This window comes from Eptesicus fuscus, chromosome 1 (assembly GCF_027574615.1).
Source record: "Eptesicus fuscus isolate TK198812 chromosome 1, DD_ASM_mEF_20220401, whole genome shotgun sequence".
In the NCBI taxonomy this organism is placed as follows: domain Eukaryota; kingdom Metazoa; phylum Chordata; class Mammalia; order Chiroptera; family Vespertilionidae; genus Eptesicus; species Eptesicus fuscus.
Genome location: NC_072473.1, coordinates 125,413,662 through 125,432,774, shown reverse-complemented (window position 1 = coordinate 125,432,774; position 19,113 = coordinate 125,413,662). Strand labels below are relative to the sequence as shown.

The following is a 19,113-nucleotide window of genomic DNA, read 5'->3' as shown; positions in this document are numbered from 1 at the left end:
GCATGTGCCTGATCAAACCTGGGACCCTTCAGTCCGCAGGCCGACACACTGTCCACTGAGCCAAACCGGTTAGGCCACAAGACATGGTTTTAGAGCACTCACATGACTGGCTGCCCAGATTAAACTCTCAAGAGCTGAAATGAGCAACTATTAGGATTACAAACATGACCATGGAAAACCCCCCACCCCGTCCCAAGCCTAGTGTCCACATAAGACTTTACCCATCCCTGGCAGGCATTTAGCTTCCTAATACTTGGAGGCTTACATTCTGGTCACTTTGTGGGGGGGACCCAGTCTCTGGGCTTAGTAGGGGGTCCTGGGCACCGGGGTCCTTGCTGCATCTGGGGACTGCTCCCCATATTGTTTCATGGGTTTTGGCACCAGATTGGAAACAATCCTAGACCTCACACCAAGCCCTTGATTCCTAAACATTCACCCACCACTCCCTCCCCAGGTTGCTGCCACTCGCTGGCCCCCATCCGAGTTGGAGCACTAAGTATTTAGATACTTGAAGGCCTGTCAAGATCTGGCTCTTTGCCCGGCCCACGTGGCTCTGTGGTTGATGGTCAACCTATAAGCCAGGAGGAGGTCACAGTTCGATTTCCGGTCAGGTCACAGGCCCAGGTTGCAGGCTCGATCCTGTGTGGGGTGTGCAGGAGGCAGCCGATCAATGACTCTCTCATCATTTATATTTCTCTCTCTCCCTCCCGCTCTGAAATCAATAAAAACGTGTTTTAAAAATCTGGCTCTTTCATGCTTCCTCAGGCTTTTCCCAGGCCCCACCCCCCCTATACAGGGACACACACACCTTCTGCCAGACACATTGCATAATTAGCATCAAATTTCAAGTCTGACATAAAGGCCCCCTGATTTTTAATCAGAGTACTTAATATTTTTTGTTCTGCTAGTTTGAGACCATCATCAATTAGAAAAGCCAACAGGAATACTTTAAAAAAACATAGTAAGCAAACTTTAATAAGTAAAAATTACAACCACCTTCTCCCAGCAAGGACTGATTGCATCCTTTGAAAAAAAGAGGGTAGAAACAAGAGAATACAGTTTGGATTTTTGTCACGAACACAAAGTAGTCAGATGGACTGAGGTACATGAGACTGTACGCAAGCTGGAGTAAGTGCACCTACTGCTAGGCCAGAGGGACAGGAATAGCTGGAAAGGAGGAAGACCAGGAGTCCTTGCCAGCCGTTACCTGGGAGACACACGGAATAACAAAGGTGGCGCGGACACCAGCCTAGCCCACTGTCCTCATAACACGCTGGAGATTTACCCCAGCAAACAACATGGCTGTCCTATTCTTTTACTTGCTCTATACCGTTTCACTGTGCGATTGTTATCAACTTTTTTTTTTAACAGAAGGGCATGGGGGAGTGGCAGAAGCAAAGGAGTCAAGGAGGAGGGAGTTAGAACAGCTGTCAGGAAACAGCTGTGCTGGTTACCAGGCAGTGCAGGGTCTGAAGGCGAGGCTTCCCCACTCCCCCAAGGAGAGAAGTGGGTGGTATCCAATCTGCCTCCTGCACCCGTATCCTTAAAACAGGACAAGATGGGATGACCACACCAGGTAACATCACTCAGGTCTCGGCTAGTGGCTAAAATGTGCCTCAGCGCTCACCCTGTAAGAACAGAAGGAACTATGTTTTCTCAGTAAGGCTTTAATTTCTCCTCCCAGCTGGGCACAGTGCCTAAGGTGCTGTCCACTAGTCAGAAGTGACTTCCATTTTCATTTTCTTCTTCTTCTTCTTCTTTTTGGTGGTATCACTGTCCTGGGAGAGAGAGAAAAGAAAGCTCACAGAACCTGTTAACATAAAAGAACCACTGCCGCTCTCCCAAAAGGAAATCGGGGACGCTCCACGCAGGCAAGTAAGCCTTTGCAGGATCTGTGAGGTACCCTGGGTTCAATCATTTTTGAACAGAACAAAGCCCTGAGCTTGGCAGTGGCGCCCCGGGGGCCCACTTTTACAAATAGGAGCATTCCGAGTCTCAAGCTCCACACGCCCTACCACCCGCCACCCACAGAATTCTAACTATGAGCAGGTACTATACAATGCCAGGGCCTGCCCGACCAGAGTGGCTCAGGGTTGAACGCTGACCTGTGAACCAGGAGGTCGCGGTTCAATTCCTGGTCAGGTCAGGGCACATGGCCCGGTGGCGGGCTCAATCCCCAGTGGGGGGCGTGCCGGAGGCAGCCGATTGATGATTCTCGCTCATCACTGATGTTTCCATCTCTCTCTCCCTCCCTCTCTGAAATCAATAAAAATATATTAAAAATACAAATGCCAGGGCCTGTCTCTGTACATCCTGTGAGGATAGTGGGGGGAAAAGGCACTCCAGTAATACGGCACAGCTCCCCAAGTGACCAAACTGGCACCAACTGGGCAATTCAAGCAACCCCGCACCTGAGGACTAAGCGAGCTAAGGACCCTGAGCAGGTCTATACATACCCCATCTGCCGGCTCGCCCGCATCCTCTGCAGCGGCTTTGGCCTTCTTCTCCTTCTTCTTCTTCTTCTTCTCCTTTTCCTTCTCCTTCTCCTTGACTGGCTCTGGAGTCTCTGGCTCTGGCGAAGTCTCGTCACTTTCACTCTCTCGACTCCGCTGAGGAGACAATTGATCAAATGTTAGACCTTGGGCAAAAATGGATGGGAAAGGTTCAGGAAGTGAAAAGGCACGAAAAGACCCTTACTGGGTCCACAGGAGGGTCCTTAAGTTTACCAAGGATCCAGAGGCTGGCTCATCCACAGAGAGCAGGAAGCCCGTTTTCCTGGAGGCCAACCTCACTAGGATTACAAGTTGCACTGTATGTCCCCTATGGGTGCCCCTTGAGTCCTCAAAGGTGACAGGCAAGGCAGGAAAAGCTCCTCTAGACAGCTTGCTTCAAGTCACTCGGCCACACGTCATTCTGGGCTGTAATGCCAGTGGTCCCCAACCCCGGGAAGCCAAGATGCCACTTGGAAACACGGAACTGGTGCTGTCTGGAGATAGCTCGCGGGTGGCATTGCTCCCACATTGCTCCCGCTGAGTCCCATATAGCTCCAAGTGTCACAGCCTCCAATTTCAACACGTGTGCCATCACTTGACCCAGGGTGGGGGCCAGAATAACACGCACCCCCCCAGTTTCAGTGCTGACAAAGCTGAGGTGGAAGATGAGGCCAGTCTGATTCCCGAGCCCCCATGTCTCCCAGCCGACACAACAGGAAAGTGATCTGGCACCTACAGAGCCCCCATGAGTACCCTTGGGCACAACACGTCATCTCTCTGTGCACCACGCACCCATGGGGCGGAAGGCCCTGCCAGACTGAGCCAGGATATATGGCTGGACTGCAGTCACCAGGGTAAGCCGCACAGAACCACTTCCCGAAGTGCATTCCAAAACTCACTGCCACAGGCCACGTACCTTTGGAGCCTTTATCGGTGTAGCAACCGCCTCTGTCTTCACGGCATCACTGAAAGGAGAGGGAGCCATCGGGTTAGATTCGCTGATCGGCGTTCTGGGGAGGGACTGCTTCACCTGCAGCCAGTCAGAGGTATCTGGCAAGTCTAAAGCCACCATCAAAATACTGACGCTGGACAAGGCAACTCACCACTTACTGTCGCAGACGGACTCCCTCTAAAGCCCCACATGCCAGACTAGAAAGGGACAACCGTCTGCTGCAAAGCAACCTCCTTGCCCTATGGCCAAAGCCACAGGAATGGCTACACGGGCTCCTTCGGTCCCACATTTACCACCCTTCCCCCAACACACCTGCCCCCTCTCCCCACAGCGGGGCCCCGTGACCTCCTAGCCTCGTGTAGTTGAGGTGCTTGTCCAGGTGGCCAGCATGCTGCGTCCACCCCTCCGAGTTCCGTATCCCCCTGTCCCCACTGCCACTGCCACCAAGTGCAGTTGACGCACTCCTGCACGCAGGCGCGTGCGTGCAGGCAAGCATGCCGTCTGCATGCCCTGGGTCTCCACAGCGTCCTGCTCTCACCTGTAGTCAACATACTCCTGTGTCCAGGTGGCGGGCGTGCTGGCTATGGCCTTGCCGTGCTTGTCCAGGAGGCCCTGCTTGATCATCAGCTTCTTCTGACTGGCCTGGTGGACGTTAGGATTTCAACGTCAGGACAGTGTCAACACATATAGCAGGCTGACTGCATGCACACGGCCCAAATCAAGTTTCTCCCTTGTGTATTCTCACCTGGGCCCCAAGCTCCTATATACAGCACTCGGAATTCACCCATCCTTGCCCTGGCCAGTGTTCCCAATGGTTAGAGCGTCAGCCCATGCACCAAGAGGTCTCACATAAATTCCCAGTCAAGGGCACGTGCCTGGGTTGCAGGTTTGAGACCCTAGCCACGGTCAGGGTGTGGTCAGGGTGAGCGGGAGGCAATCAATTGATGTTTCTCTCTCCTCCCCACTCCCTCCAAATCTCTAAATAGCCTCAGGAGAGGATTAAGAAAAGCCAAACAAATAAACAAAAAACCCACCCATTCTCTTTGATAGGCACCAACACGGGACTTGGTAAAGGTCATGAAGCTTACTGCCTTAGTGAGAGCCTCTGCAGTGTCATTATGTGGCGCAGGGCCTTTGCACATACTATTCCAGCTGCCCTGGACTTTTCCCTAGCTCATCACCATCTAATCCCTCCCACTGGCAGGGCTCAAGTGAAGCTCCCTTACCCAGATCCCCTCACTGCAGGTTCTTGAGGTGCCAAGGCACCTCTGCACTCCTTAAGAAAGCCTCACCTTGGCTAAAATTCACCATTCTAGCGGAGTGATGCCCAGCTGCTTTCTCCCATCAGACTGAAATCTCTAAGGTCTGAGGCGGGCCAGTTCCTACTCACCATCGACTCCCCCAGAGCCCAGCACAGGGTAAGGCTGTGGCAGTGGGGTGACAACAGGAGCTGCCCAAGTGCTCAACCTAAAAACCCGGCAGGGCACATGACTGGTCCCACTTACCTTTGGACCTAAACCCCACTTCCGAGGGTAAGTGTCTCTTTCCATGATCACTCTCTTGATCTTGGCTACTATCCCATGGTCACAGGTAGAGATCACTGCTGTGGTCATTAATGCAATAGCTGCAGGTAGGTGTCAAAGAGATAAAAGAATGATTTAAGCCCAGCCAGGGTGGCTCAGCGGTTGAGCATCGACCTATGAACCAGGAGGTCTCAGTTTGATTCTGGTCAGGGCACATACCCAGGTTGTGGGCTTAATCCCCAGTGTGGGGTGTGCAGGACACAGCTGATCAATGATTCTCTCTCATCATTGATGTTTCTATCTCTTTCACCCTCTCCCATCCTCTCTGAAATCAACACACACACACACACACACACACACACACACACACACACACACTGATTTAAAGGGGCAAGACACAATAATTGCTAAGCCTGAATCCCACTGTTTTATATGACTTTTTAAAAGCTCTACTGCCTTAATTGAGGTTCCTTCGCTGAAGATGCACATATGAACATATAGACAAGAAGTGGACTCGGAGACCATGTGGATTCCTACAACAGAGAGGAATCGACAGGACTACTCCAGCCATGAAGACAGAAGAGAAGCAGTCCAGAGATGGAAGACACTGACGTCGCCTTGCCACACTAGCAGTCAGCAGCTGTGTGTCACTGCAGGCTGCCCAGGACCAAACCAGACAGGGTCGGACCTGCATTACCACCATTTGTCCACCATCCAGAACTGAAATGTTATTGCTGACATGTACACATAAGGAACTGTTTGACATTGAAATTGGGTCTCAAAAGAACTATTGGCCCAGAAAGAAACTCACTACAGACTGATTCATTTGCCTGTCAGCATAACCATTATTGCTTGTCTCATTTTCGGTTCTTATAAGTGTATTTCTAGTAGCATATGATCTCACTCATCTAGGGGAAATAATGAACAACATAGACGGATGAACAAGAACAGACCCAGAAATAAGGAGGCATGGATCAGACTGTCGGGCCTCGGGGGAGGGTAGGAGAGGGAGGGGGTAAAGGGGAGAGATCAACCAAAGGACTTGTGTGCATGCATATGAGCCTAACCGGCAGTTAAGGACAACAGGGGGGTGGGGCATCCGTGGGGAGGGGGGTGGGCTGGGAATGGGGGGATGAGGACAAATATGTGACACCTTAATCAATAAAGAAATTTAAACAAAAAAAGAAGTGGAAAAGGCTCTTCATTGATAACCACAACATTTATTCCTGTTCTTCAGGATGTCCTCTCTTCTCACTAGAGAACCAAGCTGCTGAGATATGGCCTCTAACAGCCGCCAGAGGGATAAGGGAAACCCCATCTACCTCCTCCTCGCCTGTGCCTGTCTGACATGGCCCTTTGCTGGCACCGCACCTACAGACCCTTGGCAATACAGTGAGATCAAACCGAGGGACCAGGATTTGGGGACCTGCTCTTCGGGTGCCTGGCTAGGATGGTGCAGAAGGAGGGAGAGCTTCCCCTTACCTATGCAGATAGCTTCCCCTTTGGTGGTGATGACCACAATCTCCTGGTTGACTTCAATGCCGTCCTCGTATCGCAGCACACCCGGAAGCATGATCTTCGCCCCATAGCAGATTGCGTTCACCTACAAGGATGACATCAACCCTGAGAGCCCCAGCCACTGCCTTTACCCCACACCAGAGACAAAGGGGAGGGGGCCTGTGGGCATCTCCCCACATGTGAAATAGGGCCAAGGATAGCCAATGGCTGCAATGAGCATGTGAGGGGCCTCTGAGTAACCACCACTCACCACACACTAGGACTTTAAGTAGCAACTCCTCGATGTCTGTGGAACTTAAGGATGTTTTCATTTTAAATCAATGTCTAGCCTTAGTTTCCCTTAATTGCTCTTATGTTCCTTAATGAGAGAAAACCTTAACAGAACTACAAGACCTATTAGATCTACTGGGAGATTTGGATAGTGGTCAGAGAACAGGTCCCCAGAATAACTCTCTAGCAAGATTACCAAGACCTATTGAACCAACTACCTACAGGTTTTGGCATAACTTATAGGCCAACAGGTACATGTTAAGGCCACCTCTCCCTGAGCTCAATGGCACTTAATGCATCCCGCTCCACCTGCCTTGTCCTAGCTAGATCTCTTCTGTTGATGCCCATGGGTTCGATTCCCGGTCAAGGGTACAGACCTCAGTTGCAAACTTGATCTCTGGCCCCAGTCAGGGCGCATGCAGGAGGCAACCAACTGATGTGTCCCTCTCACATCAACATTTCTTTCTCCCCATTCTTCCTCCCCACCACTCTCAAAGAAAAAAAAAAATCAATGGAAAAAATATCCTCGAGTGATGATCTTTTTAAAAAAATTCTATATAACAGGATTTGAATATGAATGATAAACCCCAAATTATTTAATACAGAAATTTATATTCTTCAAAGTCAGAGAATCTTTGTTGCTACATAATGTTGGACAAAAACTTGGTTATGCAGCTGGGCGCAAAGACAACCTTAATTTATAAAAGGCTCTTCTCTGACCATTAGAAATAAAAAGGCTATTTTTAAAATTCTGGACTACTTGGAAGAGAAGTAACTTATATTTGAAGCTCTACAGTCTCAACTTTTTATCCCCATCAAAACAACCTTTTCTTGCAGCAATTTAAATAAGATCCGTTTATTACACACACGTAGAACTACCAGGTTATGGGAAAGCAAATTCCATGTACCACAGATAGTCTATTTCTTGAACCAAGTTACTTTGGGAAAACTCTTAGGTAAATGTTTAATTAATTTGCCTCACTTAAAAATAGAATTAGACCTAGCATTAAACTTTTACGTTAATTCAGTATATTGGGTTCTGATTTAATAAAAAAGTTAATCATAAATGCTTCATTAAAAAAAAAAAGGAAAAAGAACCCAGTGTACAACCTACAAAACAACAAAAAGCAGAAACCCCAAGGAATTTCAGTTGACGTCATGTTTCACCTCTTTAAAGAGAAAGTTTTCAGAACATGGATCACATCTCAGCTGTGAAGTCACGTTTTGTCCAAACATGGACTTGAAACCCAGAACTTACTGCGCTGTCTTTCATAACCAGCCGTTTATGAGATGTCAACAGCTTTTCCAGAGGGTAAACAACTCGCCGCAGGTAACTCTCATCCTTGTGGTTATCGTACAGCCACTGGGCATCGAGCACGTCGTGCATTGTCACCATGTGGTCCTGGAAAAGCAGCCATGTATGAAAGTTACTCCTTGTCACTGGATCTCACATAGCACAACAGACGCCACACTTCCAAAGGCGGAATGAACCGAGTCTTCTGCTAACCCAAGCTCATTAGTCTTCGGTCCCTTCAGAACCTCGTCTCTCTTGGATACCTTTAACCTGCTGATGTGTTTCCATCTGAGCAAGCATTTTTGTAGGCTGGGAGTAAGTGAATAGAACAATGTTTTCTATCCGGTCATCTCCCCTGGCCTGTGTTTCAATGTCCCAAAGTTTAATTAACAGAACAGGGAAGTTGCCCTGAACTGAACTCAACACTTTGGAAATTGCCTTTTCCAGGCTGTGAAGCAGGTGGCGTCCCACCAGGAGCTAGAATATACAGGGTGGGGGGGCAAAAGTTGGTTTCTAGTTGTGTGGAAAATAATACAGTAATTACTAAGTAATAAACTGTTTCGTGTACTCACAACTGTAGACCTACTTATGCCCCATCCTGTATCGAGTACCAGCTCTAAAACTGCTAGGCCCGCGATGCTGTCTGTGTACCTTCTCGCTCATGACTCCAGAACGAATCCGCCGAAGTTCCTGCATCTGACCGCCAACTCCCAGTAACAAACCAAGGTGCACACACAGCGTCCGAATGTAGGTGCCGGCCTCACAACTCACCCAAAAGATTCCTAAGATACACACACACAAATGTACCCCACATTTTCCAAAGTAAACCCGCCATCAGTTGAGAAACCCCGAGTTATTCTGTATCTGAGCCAGAGAGATTGAAGATGACAGACACAGGGCATGACTGCGCCATGTACTAAAGGACATCTACTTTGAACAACAGAGTATAATTCTCAAGAATCCATTTCTACCCATGCATGCACGGCCTATTAATTGAGCTCCTCACAGGCCTAGTGACCCACCTAATCTTCTTTCGGGATCATACTCAACCATTTTGCTCTCGTAGATGGTCCGCACTCGGAGTTGCCTCTTGACTGCAGCAATAAGTGGGGGGCGCTGGAATAAGGCGCCTGTCAGAGTTTCTAGGGCCTGAGAATAAGCACAAACCGAAACGACGACTCTCATTGCATGGACTCTCCAATAACATCAAAGGGCATTATTTGGGGGAGTTGGAGGACACAATTGAAACACACAAGATTCCTGTCAATCATTTTAAGGTCTAAAACGCCCTTTCAAATGTTTGCTTCTTTCTTCAACTACACAGGGATGGCTCAGTGCTGAAGCAGAACTCTCTCCTCAGAAGGGACATTGCCGGAAGTGCCCCTGCCACCTGTAGTCACCAGTCCAGGCTGCGACGGCAGCCCGCTCAAAAGGGCACGAGAGAGGCCAGCCAGGAAAGCTGACCTGTCTCCACATGCCTAGGGGCTTCAGAGATCCAAGTCACCAAAAGATGCCCTCCCTAGAATTCCACTTACCCTAGCAAGCTGAGTCCCCCCTTCAATAGCATTGTGCAGCCGGACAATTCCCACATACTCTTTGCCTGAAAAATGACAAAAGAGTAGTCAGGTGTGGCCACTGACTTTTCTGTATTTTTTTATATACTCCTATCACATCGCTCCTGTTTTGTGCAGCGGGAAAAGCAGGCAATTGGACCTTCTTGTTTCTGTAAAATTTGCATTAAGACCCATTTCCTGGTGCAGGTGTGGGGAAGGGATGCAGACACTATCTCTCACTCCCTGGGAGTTAGACGTTCAATGTGCCGACAAGGACAGCTGGAGAAGCCGGTGTGGAGCCTGCCTGCGAAAAACTGCAAGGTCAAGGCAGAGAATCTTCCCACGTGAAAATGCGGGAAGAGCACTTTATTTCTTTTCAATCCTCACCCTAGGATATTTTTCCATTGATTTTTAGAGAGAGTGGAAGAGAGAGGAAAAGACAGAGAAATATCATTGTGAGAGAAAGACATGATGGTTTGCCTTCTGCACGCGCCCTGATCAGGGCCCCGGGCCCGGGAGGAGCCTGCAACTGAGGTATGTGCCCTTAACTGAGATATGTGCCCTTGACCAGCATCAAACCCAGGACGCTTAGCTGATGCTCTATCCACTGAGCCAAACTGGCTAAGGTGGGAAGGGCACTTGAGACAGAAGCAGCATTATCGTGTCAGATGAGCCCAAAGTGATAAGCTGAGCTGGACTGCCTCAGTGCTAGGAACAGACATGGCTGGCTCAATGTACACATGCCTAGTAACCTAGCACTGAGATAAGGCAGACAAGTAGCACAGAAGGTACACAGGAAACTAGGAATTTTTTTTAAACTAATGAAGAAATCGATTTCAAGAGCCAAAATGTGGAAGGGAAAAGAAACACGGAAAACCTTCCAGTGGCAAATTAGCCACCTCTCCCATACATACCTGCACTCTGCTGCGATTTTACCAAGCGAGTGGCTCGTTCTATGCACACGATTAAACAGCCGGTCACCTTGGGATCCAGAGTACCACTGTGTCCTGTCTTCTCCACCCGAAGTATCCGTCGGATCCAGGCTACCACCTCGTGGGAAGAGGGGTTAGAGGGCTTGTCAAGATTAATGAACCCTGTCCTAGAATGGAAAAGAAATTACTGGGCATTGGTTCTGGTCCCCTAAGCAAAACTGAATCTGAAGAGTAAAAGAGAATCCACCATGGGTACCGGCGAAGAGATTTAGGGCCATGCCATTCTAAGATGCTACTACCTCCTTAGATAACTGATGCTAAAAGGTGTCATTCTGAAAAGAACAGAAGCTAGAACAGTGCTCGCTCCAAACACACTTACCTGATATAATCACCAATCTCCCTCTTCAGAGGATTTGAACCACAAGGAAGAGGCGTATAGTGTGTCGTCCTTATATTTAGCTTATCAAAATTCTAGAAAGCAACCAGACAACACAAAAGAAACTATTGATACATGTCAAGCAAGAAATGAGCACCCACCATCAATTGTGATATGGTTACCCTTCAAGTTCACAAACTTGATTTTGCTGCTGTATTTTCGCTATCTGCTGTGACAGACTGGTAAGCCTCCTTCTAGACCAGAAAAATGACTCACGGGCAGTAAGACAAATGTGATCACTCCTCTAGAAAGAGACTCTTTGGGGTGCTACAGATCAGACTGGGCTTCACTATGCAGGTTTAGGAGTCAAGTATGGGCTAGCTTTTTCTCAGGGACAAAACATAGCCAAGTCGGGGAGGACTGGCAGCAATGTTTCTCACACGCGGCTAGCCTGTTCTTCCTCCAAATGCTCCTCTCTCTGCCCGTCTCATGTCTGTTCCTTGTTACTCTCCTTTCTGAGGCGCAATCACTGGCCTGAAAGCACTCACCTCACTTGAAGCCCACCTTTCATATCACCCGCCCCCAGTTTAGTCTTGTTATGGTGTTTACCACAAATAGCAATTCTTTTTAACTATTGCCCACCCCTAGATTTTCAGTTCAGTAGAGACATTGCCTACCAGGTTCACTAGCATATTCCCAGGGCCTGCAATAGAAAAGCAGATGCTATCTAAACGGCAGGCACATCTGGCTGCACAGAAATTCAACTGTGTTGAATTATATAAACAAAGCTCATTCCTTTCCCATATATGTTTTATTAAAACACTTGGTCGCCCTAACCGGTTTGGCTCAGTGGTTAGAGCGTCGGCCTATGGACTGAAGGGTCCCAGGTTCGATTCTGGCCAAGGGCATGTACCTTGGTTGCGGGCACATCCCCAGTAGGGGGTGTGCAGGAGGCAGCTGATCGATGTTTCTCATCGATGTTTCTCACTCTCTATCCCTTCTCTCCCTTCCTCTCTGTAAAAAATCAGTAACATATATTTTAAAAAAAACACAACACTTTGTCAAGGGGTGTTCTCAGGAACCTTTTCTACCTTAACCTTTCCTCCCAATCTCAGAGCTGGTGCCTAGTCAGTCCTTTATGAAACTTGTTAATTCAACTCATTAGTAAACTACCTTATATAAAACCCAATATAATAATCATTTCTAGAGGACATGTTACATGCCAGGCACTACGGCTAAACATGTTTTATGGATTGCCGTTGGCTTGTCTTCCTAAAAGATATTATGAGCAAACAGCCTCAGAGAGGTGAAATGACTGGCCCAAGGTCACACACTGCCCATGCTCAAGCACTAAAGTAGTCCTACTCCATGTGTGGCCTGGTACCAGTCGGTCAAGTGAAGTACAGAAACCAAGAACTAATTGCTTATAAACTTTGATAGCGATTTGATGTTGTTTTGACATTTTGAGTGTATTCTAGGACTGTGCTGGGTGCACTGGAAATGAAAACAGACAAAAGGAAACCTGGTCCTTCATCTCAGACCTTGGGGAACACTGCTTAGACTATCACCTGGCACTTCCTAAGTGAAGGATGCTAGCATTAAGAACTCTTAAGGGCCCTAGCCGGCTTGGCTCAGTGGATAGAGCATCGGCCTTCAGACCAAAGGGTCCCAGGTTCGATTCCAGCCAAGGGCACATGCCTAGGTGGCAGGTTCAATCCCCAGTAAGGGGCGTGCAGGGGGCAGCCCATCAATGATTCTCTCATCACTGATGTCTCTCTCTCTCCCTCTCCGTTTTTCTCTGAAATCAATAAAAATGTTTTTTTTAAAAAAAGAACTCTTAATGAACTGTTTAACCTTTAGAAATAATGTCAAAGCCAGGCACTGAGCTCATGCACAACCTTAGCCACCTACCTTTAGCAACAGGGGCCACTGAGACGTGTCCAACTGAGCCACTTTGGATTCAGGTTTGATAAGAAATTCTCCAACGTGTTGGATTTCCTTCCAAGGACAGAAACACACTGGATTAGACTTCCCACCGGATTCTGCACAATTCCATTATTACCACCAAAGCCTACGCCCCTTCAACAGGAAACGAGCTACATAGTCTATGCCTCTTCACTGGAAACCACAAGGGAAAGAGAAGAAATAAGCCAGGACCTCAGAAGGGTCTAGGTATTTAAAGAGAAAGAGGGATGGTGGGTCTGCAGGTGGAATAAGAAAGAAAATTTCAGGGAAAGCAGTTGGTGTGGCCACCACCACTTAGCGAGCTGTATGTGATGGGAGAGATTTAGGTTGGCTGGGGTCTTGTACAACCACCACCCAATTCTAACCCATTCCTTCAAAACCTCTGCAAAGAGTTTAATTTGTTACCTAAGTTTTGCTTTTAGTCAAAACAAAGTTAAGACATGTTCCTACTCACTGCAACATCTTCTTCTGGTAATGACTTGGACTCTTTTTTCTTTTTATGCTTCTTGGGCAAAGGAACTGCTAAAAAAACAAACACACACGAGATTTGGGAGTTCTTTCCGAAAATAAAGGCAACGAAGTTTAAAATAGAGGACGAACCGGGCAGGTAGGCGATGGATGTTTGGTCTACAATTACTTGGGAAAACCAAGTGTGTAAGGCCAAACGCGCGGGTTGCGTGGCTCAGTAACAGACGAGAAGCGGTCGCACGTGTCAGCTCCCATTAAGTTCACCACGTGGCGGGGCTCCCCGTGCTGCAGAAGCGCTCGGCCCGCGCGTGCCGGAAAGTTCCATAAGTGACTCCTTGACTATCCCCGCGTGTTTGTGACCTCCAGAACTTTCTTGCGTGTCAAAGCTACGCCCGAGCCCCTCCACCCCTTTTCTTCCGCACCCACTGCGACCATCCTTTCCTCCCTTGCCCCGGAGCGCTGCCGGCGGCGTCTGGGCTGCCGGCTGCACCGGTGCCGGTCTCCTGCGGCTGCAGGGTGCACGCCAGCAGGGCCGTCGCCTTTCGTTGGCGACCCGGGCCCTAAGAAGGTTGTGCTGTCAGCGGGAGGCCCGGGCCTCGTAGCGCCGGCTCATCGCGAGGGCCTCCCGCGTTCTTGTCCTAAGCCGTGGAGCCAAGGCCAAGAGGCAAGGCTGGCAGGAGGCTCGGCAGCGACCGGACCCGCGGGGCAACTGGAGCTAACGGAGAGCTCCTGCTGCGACGCCGGCCCCCGACCCAGGATCTCCGAGGCAGCAAAGCTGGCCCCAGGCGGGAAAACAGCCAAAGCAATCGTGACAGAACGACCCTTACCTTCCATATCCGCCATGTTCCCCGGCAGAGCGTGCGAGCCGCGTGAGCCACCGCCAAAAGAGCGAGTATAGACACCCACCGCCCAGAGGCCCCGCCGCTAGAACCCGCCCACCTGTGCGCCTCCCCGTGCGTGCCGCGCCGCGGGGCGGGGCCCGGATGAAGGGGCCCGTGGCGCGCGCGGGCCACCTGCGCAATCTCATTGGCTGTCTTCTCCCCAGCGGTGGCGCGCCTGCGCCTGCGCGTGCGCTTTGGGTCGCGGCCCCCGCCCTGGGCCGCTGGGCTGGGAAGAGCGCAGCCCCCGCAGGCAGCGCGTAGCCTGTGGGCGTGGCCTCGGCCGCTGTTGATCTACCTTCGCTGGGTTTAACCCGGACTTGGGCACCTGGGCACCCCGCTGGGTACTCCATTCGCTGTAGCTTGTTGCTGCCTCTCGCCCGCCGACCCTTTAAGGTTGCTATCGGATCAGTCCCGATAGAAAAATGAAGACGTTAAGGTAAAGAGAGGTTGAAAGCCCTTTGCTACTTGCAGTTTCTCATGCAGCTGCAGAGTCGCTGGCCAATAGGAATGGAGTGCGAGCCACTCGTGGACTTTTAAATTTTCTAGCAGCCACATGGAGAAAAAAAAAGTAAAAAGATAAAGTTGAAAATTACTTTAATGATGCATTTTATTTAACCCAGCCATCCAAAATATTATTTCAACATGTAAGCAAGACACAATAGTATGAAGGGGATATTTTACTATTTTTTTTTTGTACCAAGTCTTTCCGGTTTGTGTTTTACACTTAGCACACCTCGATTTGAACTCCACCATGGGGGTCCATGTCTAGTGCTTAATAATCCGAGGTTGCGGAATTGCACAGTTAGGAAGCCGCTCCTGGATCAAGACCTCTGCGCTTCTATCTTTGGTGTTCTCCCTTTTCTATCTCTCAAGCGGGGGGGGGGGGGGGGGGGGGGGGGTGTTCTTAACCTTGCCTCTCTGGACGTGATGGATCCCTGGTTACTTATTTTTAAAATATATTTTATTGATTTCAGAGAGGGAGAGAGCGATAGAAACATTAATGATGAGAATCATTGATCAGCTGCCTCCTGCACGCTCCCTGCTGGGGATCGAGCCCACAACCCGGGCATGTGCCCTTGAAGGGATTTGAATCCAGAACCCTTCAGTCCACAGGCTGACGCTCTATCCACTGAACTAAACGAGCTAGGGCCCTAGTTATTTCTTTATGGGCGATTGTAAAGGGTGCCTTTTGCCATTATCTTTTCTAATGAGTTGCTGCTGACAGAAGAGGGCAGTCATTGCTTTTCTTCCAATCCTTCTCTGCCAACCAAAGAATAGAAAATTTTCCATTTTATTTTACTGTGGCTTAAAACAGATGATTGGTTTTTCCTCAGGTAAGTTTTACTCTATCAAGAATTTATTTTGATGTGTGCCAAGGTAATGATAATAATGATTTAAATTTACTTTTTATAGATAACCAAAGCCCCCAGTATCAACCAATCCATGAGCAGTTCATTACTTCCCCCATTATTTTATAATATCCCATTCGTACATGTTTGGCTGAATAGGTTTGAAGTATTCATTGATGGTTCTTTTATGGGGTTCATCTTTCTCCAACACTCATCTGATCTGTTAGCAAAGCCTGTCATCTTTGCTTTCAAAAGAGATAAAAGAGATGCAGAGCTGAAACCGGTTTGGCTCAGTGGATAGAGCGTCGGCCTGCGGACTGAAGGGTCCCAGGTTCGATTCCGGTCAGGGGCATGTACCTTGGTTGCGGGCACATCCTCAGTGCGGGGTGTGTAGGAGGCGGCTGATCGATGTTTCTCTCTCATCGGTGTTTCTGACTCTATCCCTCTCCCTTCCTCTCTGTAAAAAATCAATAAAATATATATATTTTTTAAAAAGAGATCAAGAGCCCGGCTGGCATGGCTCAGTGGTTGAGCATTGATCTATGAACCAGGAGGTCACGGGGTGGATTCCTGATCAGGGCACATGCCCGGGTTGCGAGTTCAGTCCCCAGTGGATGGGGGAGAGGGTTCGGGAGGCAGCCAATCAATAATTCTCTCTCACCATTGATGTTTCTATTTCTCTCTCCCTCTCCCTTCCTCTCTGAAATCAATAAAAATATTTTTTAAAAAAAAGAGAGATGCAGCCCTAACCGGTTTGGCTCAGTGGATAGAGCGTCGGCCTGCGGACTGAAAGGTACCAGGTTCGATTCCGGTCAAGGGCATGTACCTTGGTTGCGGGCACATCCCCAGTAGGGAGTGTGCAGGAGGCAGCTGATTGATGTTTCTCTCCCATCGATGTTTCTGACTCTCTATCCCTCTCCCTTCCTCTCTCCCTTCCTCTCTGTAAAAAATCAATAAAATATATTTGAAAAAAGAAAAAGAGAGAGATACAGAATCTAATGTTTTTTTTCACTGTTCTCACTGCTATCACTGTAGTCCATGCCATCATTATGGCTCTCCTAGGTTGTTTTTCAGTGGCCTCCTGCAGTTCCCTTTTCTACTTTTTCCAAATATAGTGTCTTGTCAACACAGCAGCCGGAAAGAGCCATTAAACGCTAAGTCAGGCCATCCTCTGCTCAGAGCCCTTCAATGGCTTTCCTTCTGTAATGGGGTGAAGAGTGGGCCCCCAAAAGATATGTACTAACTCCTGGAACCTATGATTTCGGCCTTATTTGGAGAAAAGGTCTTTGTAGATATAATGAAGTATCTTGAGATGAAATCGTCCCGAATTGCCCAAGTGGGCCCCAAATCCAACAACAAATATCCGTAGATGAGAAGGGAAAAGACAGAAGAGAAAACCACGTAAAGACGGAGGCAGAGATTGGAGTGATTTCCATCTTCCAGCCTCGATGACTGTGAGAGAATAAATTTCTGTTGTTTACAGCCACCCAGTTCGGGGTCAGGTGTGATGGTAGCCCCAAGAAACTAAAGTACCATCTCACTAAGACTAAAAGCCACACTACAGTGCCTCTTAGCTGTTCAGGATACTACAGACAACATTCTTTTTTTTAAATATATATTTTATTGATTTTTTACAGAGAGGAAGTGAGAGGGAGAGAGAATTAGAAACATCGATCAGCTGCCTCTTGCACACCCCCTACTGGGGATGTGCCCACAACCAAGGTACATGCCCTTGACCGGGATCGAACCTGGGACCCTTGAGTCCACAGGCCGACGCTCTATTCACTGAGCCAAACCGGTTAGGGCTACAGACAACATTCTTCCCTCTTCCTTAAATATACCTTGTTTGTTGTCTGTCTCTTCACTAGAATATTAACTTTATGAAGCCAGGAAATGTTTGTCTATTTTTAAAATATCTTTTTATTGATTGCAGAGAGGAAGGGAGAGGGAGAGGGAGAGATAGAAACATCAGTGATGCTGAGGGAATCATGGATCGGCTGCCTCCTGCACGCCCCACACTGGGGATCAAGCCCGCAACCCGGGTATGTGCCCTGATAGGGAATCAAACCTTGACCTCCAGGTTCAGAGGTCAATGCTCAACCACTGAATCATACTGGCTGGGCAATTTTGTCTATTTTGTTCACTGCTCTATACTTAGCTCCTAGAAGATGCTCAGTAAATATTGGTTGAATGAATCTATATCTTTTATTTAATATATTTTATTGATTTTTTACAGAGAGGAAGGGAGAGGGATAGAGAGTTAGAAACATCGATGAGAGAGAAACATCGATCAGCTGCCTCCTGCACACCTCCTACTGGGGATGTGCCAGCAACCAAGGTACATGCCCTTGACCGGAATCGAACCCGGGACCCCTCAGTCCGCAGGCCGACGCTCTATCCACTGAGCCAAACCGGTCAGGGCGAATCTTTATCTGTTTAACCCAGAAACTTTATGGATCTTCCCTTCCCAGCAGGAACAGCTTCTCCTCCCCTTCTGATGTAGCTGATCCTGCCATTCTTGAAAACCTTGTAATGAATTATCCTGGCCAAGCAAGGGGATGCCAGTTCTCCTTGTGCCCAACTCCTCCCATCCCTCATTGTCTCTAATCCCAGCTCTCAGGGAGGTGGGAATGGAGGAATGGAGTTGTCATGTGTACCCCACTGGCGCACCCCTTAACTACATTCCCTGAGAGGGCTCAAAAGGACATTCCTTTCACCAAAGCTCTTAGATCAGTGGTTCCCAACATGGGCACATGCCCCACAGGGGGGCAATTTGATTTTTAAGGGGCGCAATTTGAGAATGAGTTATTAACGGTGAATTTTTTGCATTTCATATGGTTCTAGGGGACTCATATACAGGATATGAATATATATTGTGACATTTATGCTTTCAGTTCTTTATTATATGTTTTGAAACTTTATTTGCTATTTTTTCATATCACTTCATATTATTATTATCATTTTAAAAAACAATTTCTTAGTGATTTCTTCCTCAGTACTTCAACTGTCCTTTCGTTCTTTTGTTTTTCTCTTTCATGGATGCCATGTTCTTTGGAAGCTTGTTTAGACCAAGTGAATGGCTTTTTAGGCTTCCTCCATGTGAATAGGAGTTCACTTTTTTAAAAATATATATATGTTATTGATTTTAGAGAGGAAGGGAGAGGGAGAGAGAGATAGAAACATTAATGATGAGAGAGAATCATTGATGGGCTGCGTCTTGCATGCCCCCTACTGGGGATTGAGCCCACAACCCAGGCATGTGCCCTTGGCTGGAATCGAACCTGGGACCCTTCAGTCCGCAGGCCGACGCTCCATCCACTGAGCCAAACCAGCCAGGGCAGGAGTTCACTTTTTAAAAATATATATTTTTATTGATTTTGAGAGGAAGGGAGAGGGAGAGAGAGATAGAAACATCAATGATGAGAGAGAATCATTGATTGGCTGCCTCCTACGTGCCCCACACTGGGGATGGAGCTTGCAACCTGGGCATGTGCCCTGACCGGGAATAGAACTGTGACCTCCTGGTTCATAGGTTGACAC

At 48.3% G+C, this 19,113-nt stretch overlaps 1 protein-coding gene and 2 non-coding genes across 3 annotated transcripts; all 3 read right to left on the bottom strand.

Annotated features, from left to right (window-relative positions):
- Positions 1-944: 944 nt before the first annotated feature.
- Positions 945-14,263, bottom strand: DKC1 (dyskerin pseudouridine synthase 1). Its single transcript, XM_008159514.3, has 15 exons — positions 14,171-14,263; positions 13,330-13,397; positions 12,822-12,908; positions 10,914-11,005; positions 10,517-10,701; positions 9,585-9,649; positions 9,072-9,198; positions 8,701-8,831; positions 8,014-8,157; positions 6,450-6,570; positions 4,950-5,068; positions 3,983-4,086; positions 3,409-3,457; positions 2,457-2,609; positions 945-1,778 (listed from the first exon to the last, which is right to left on the bottom strand). Exons 1-15 carry the CDS (start codon positions 14,184-14,186, stop codon positions 1,713-1,715), a joined length of 1,527 nt encoding a protein of 508 aa, XP_008157736.1. The 5' UTR covers positions 14,187-14,263; the 3' UTR covers positions 945-1,712.
- On the bottom strand, positions 3,537-3,665 carry LOC114229013 (small nucleolar RNA SNORA56). Its single transcript, XR_003615109.2, has one exon. It is a non-coding gene; the product is annotated as a small nucleolar RNA SNORA56 (small nucleolar RNA).
- On the bottom strand, positions 8,350-8,482 carry LOC114229012 (small nucleolar RNA SNORA36 family). Its single transcript, XR_003615108.1, has one exon. It is a non-coding gene; the product is annotated as a small nucleolar RNA SNORA36 family (small nucleolar RNA).
- Positions 14,264-19,113: the final 4,850 nt, after the last annotated feature.

Bases quoted from the DNA above. Each gene is read 5' to 3' on its own strand.
- DKC1 (XM_008159514.3), bottom strand. The intron at 9,650-10,516 runs GTATGTATGGGA...GTCATTTTTCAG, and splicing joins AAAATCGCAGCAGAGTGCAG to GCAAAGAGTATGTGGGAATT. The intron at 3,458-3,982 runs GTGAGAGCAGGA...CTCTCCTTTCAG, and splicing joins CAGGAGTATGTTGACTACAG to TGATGCCGTGAAGACAGAGG.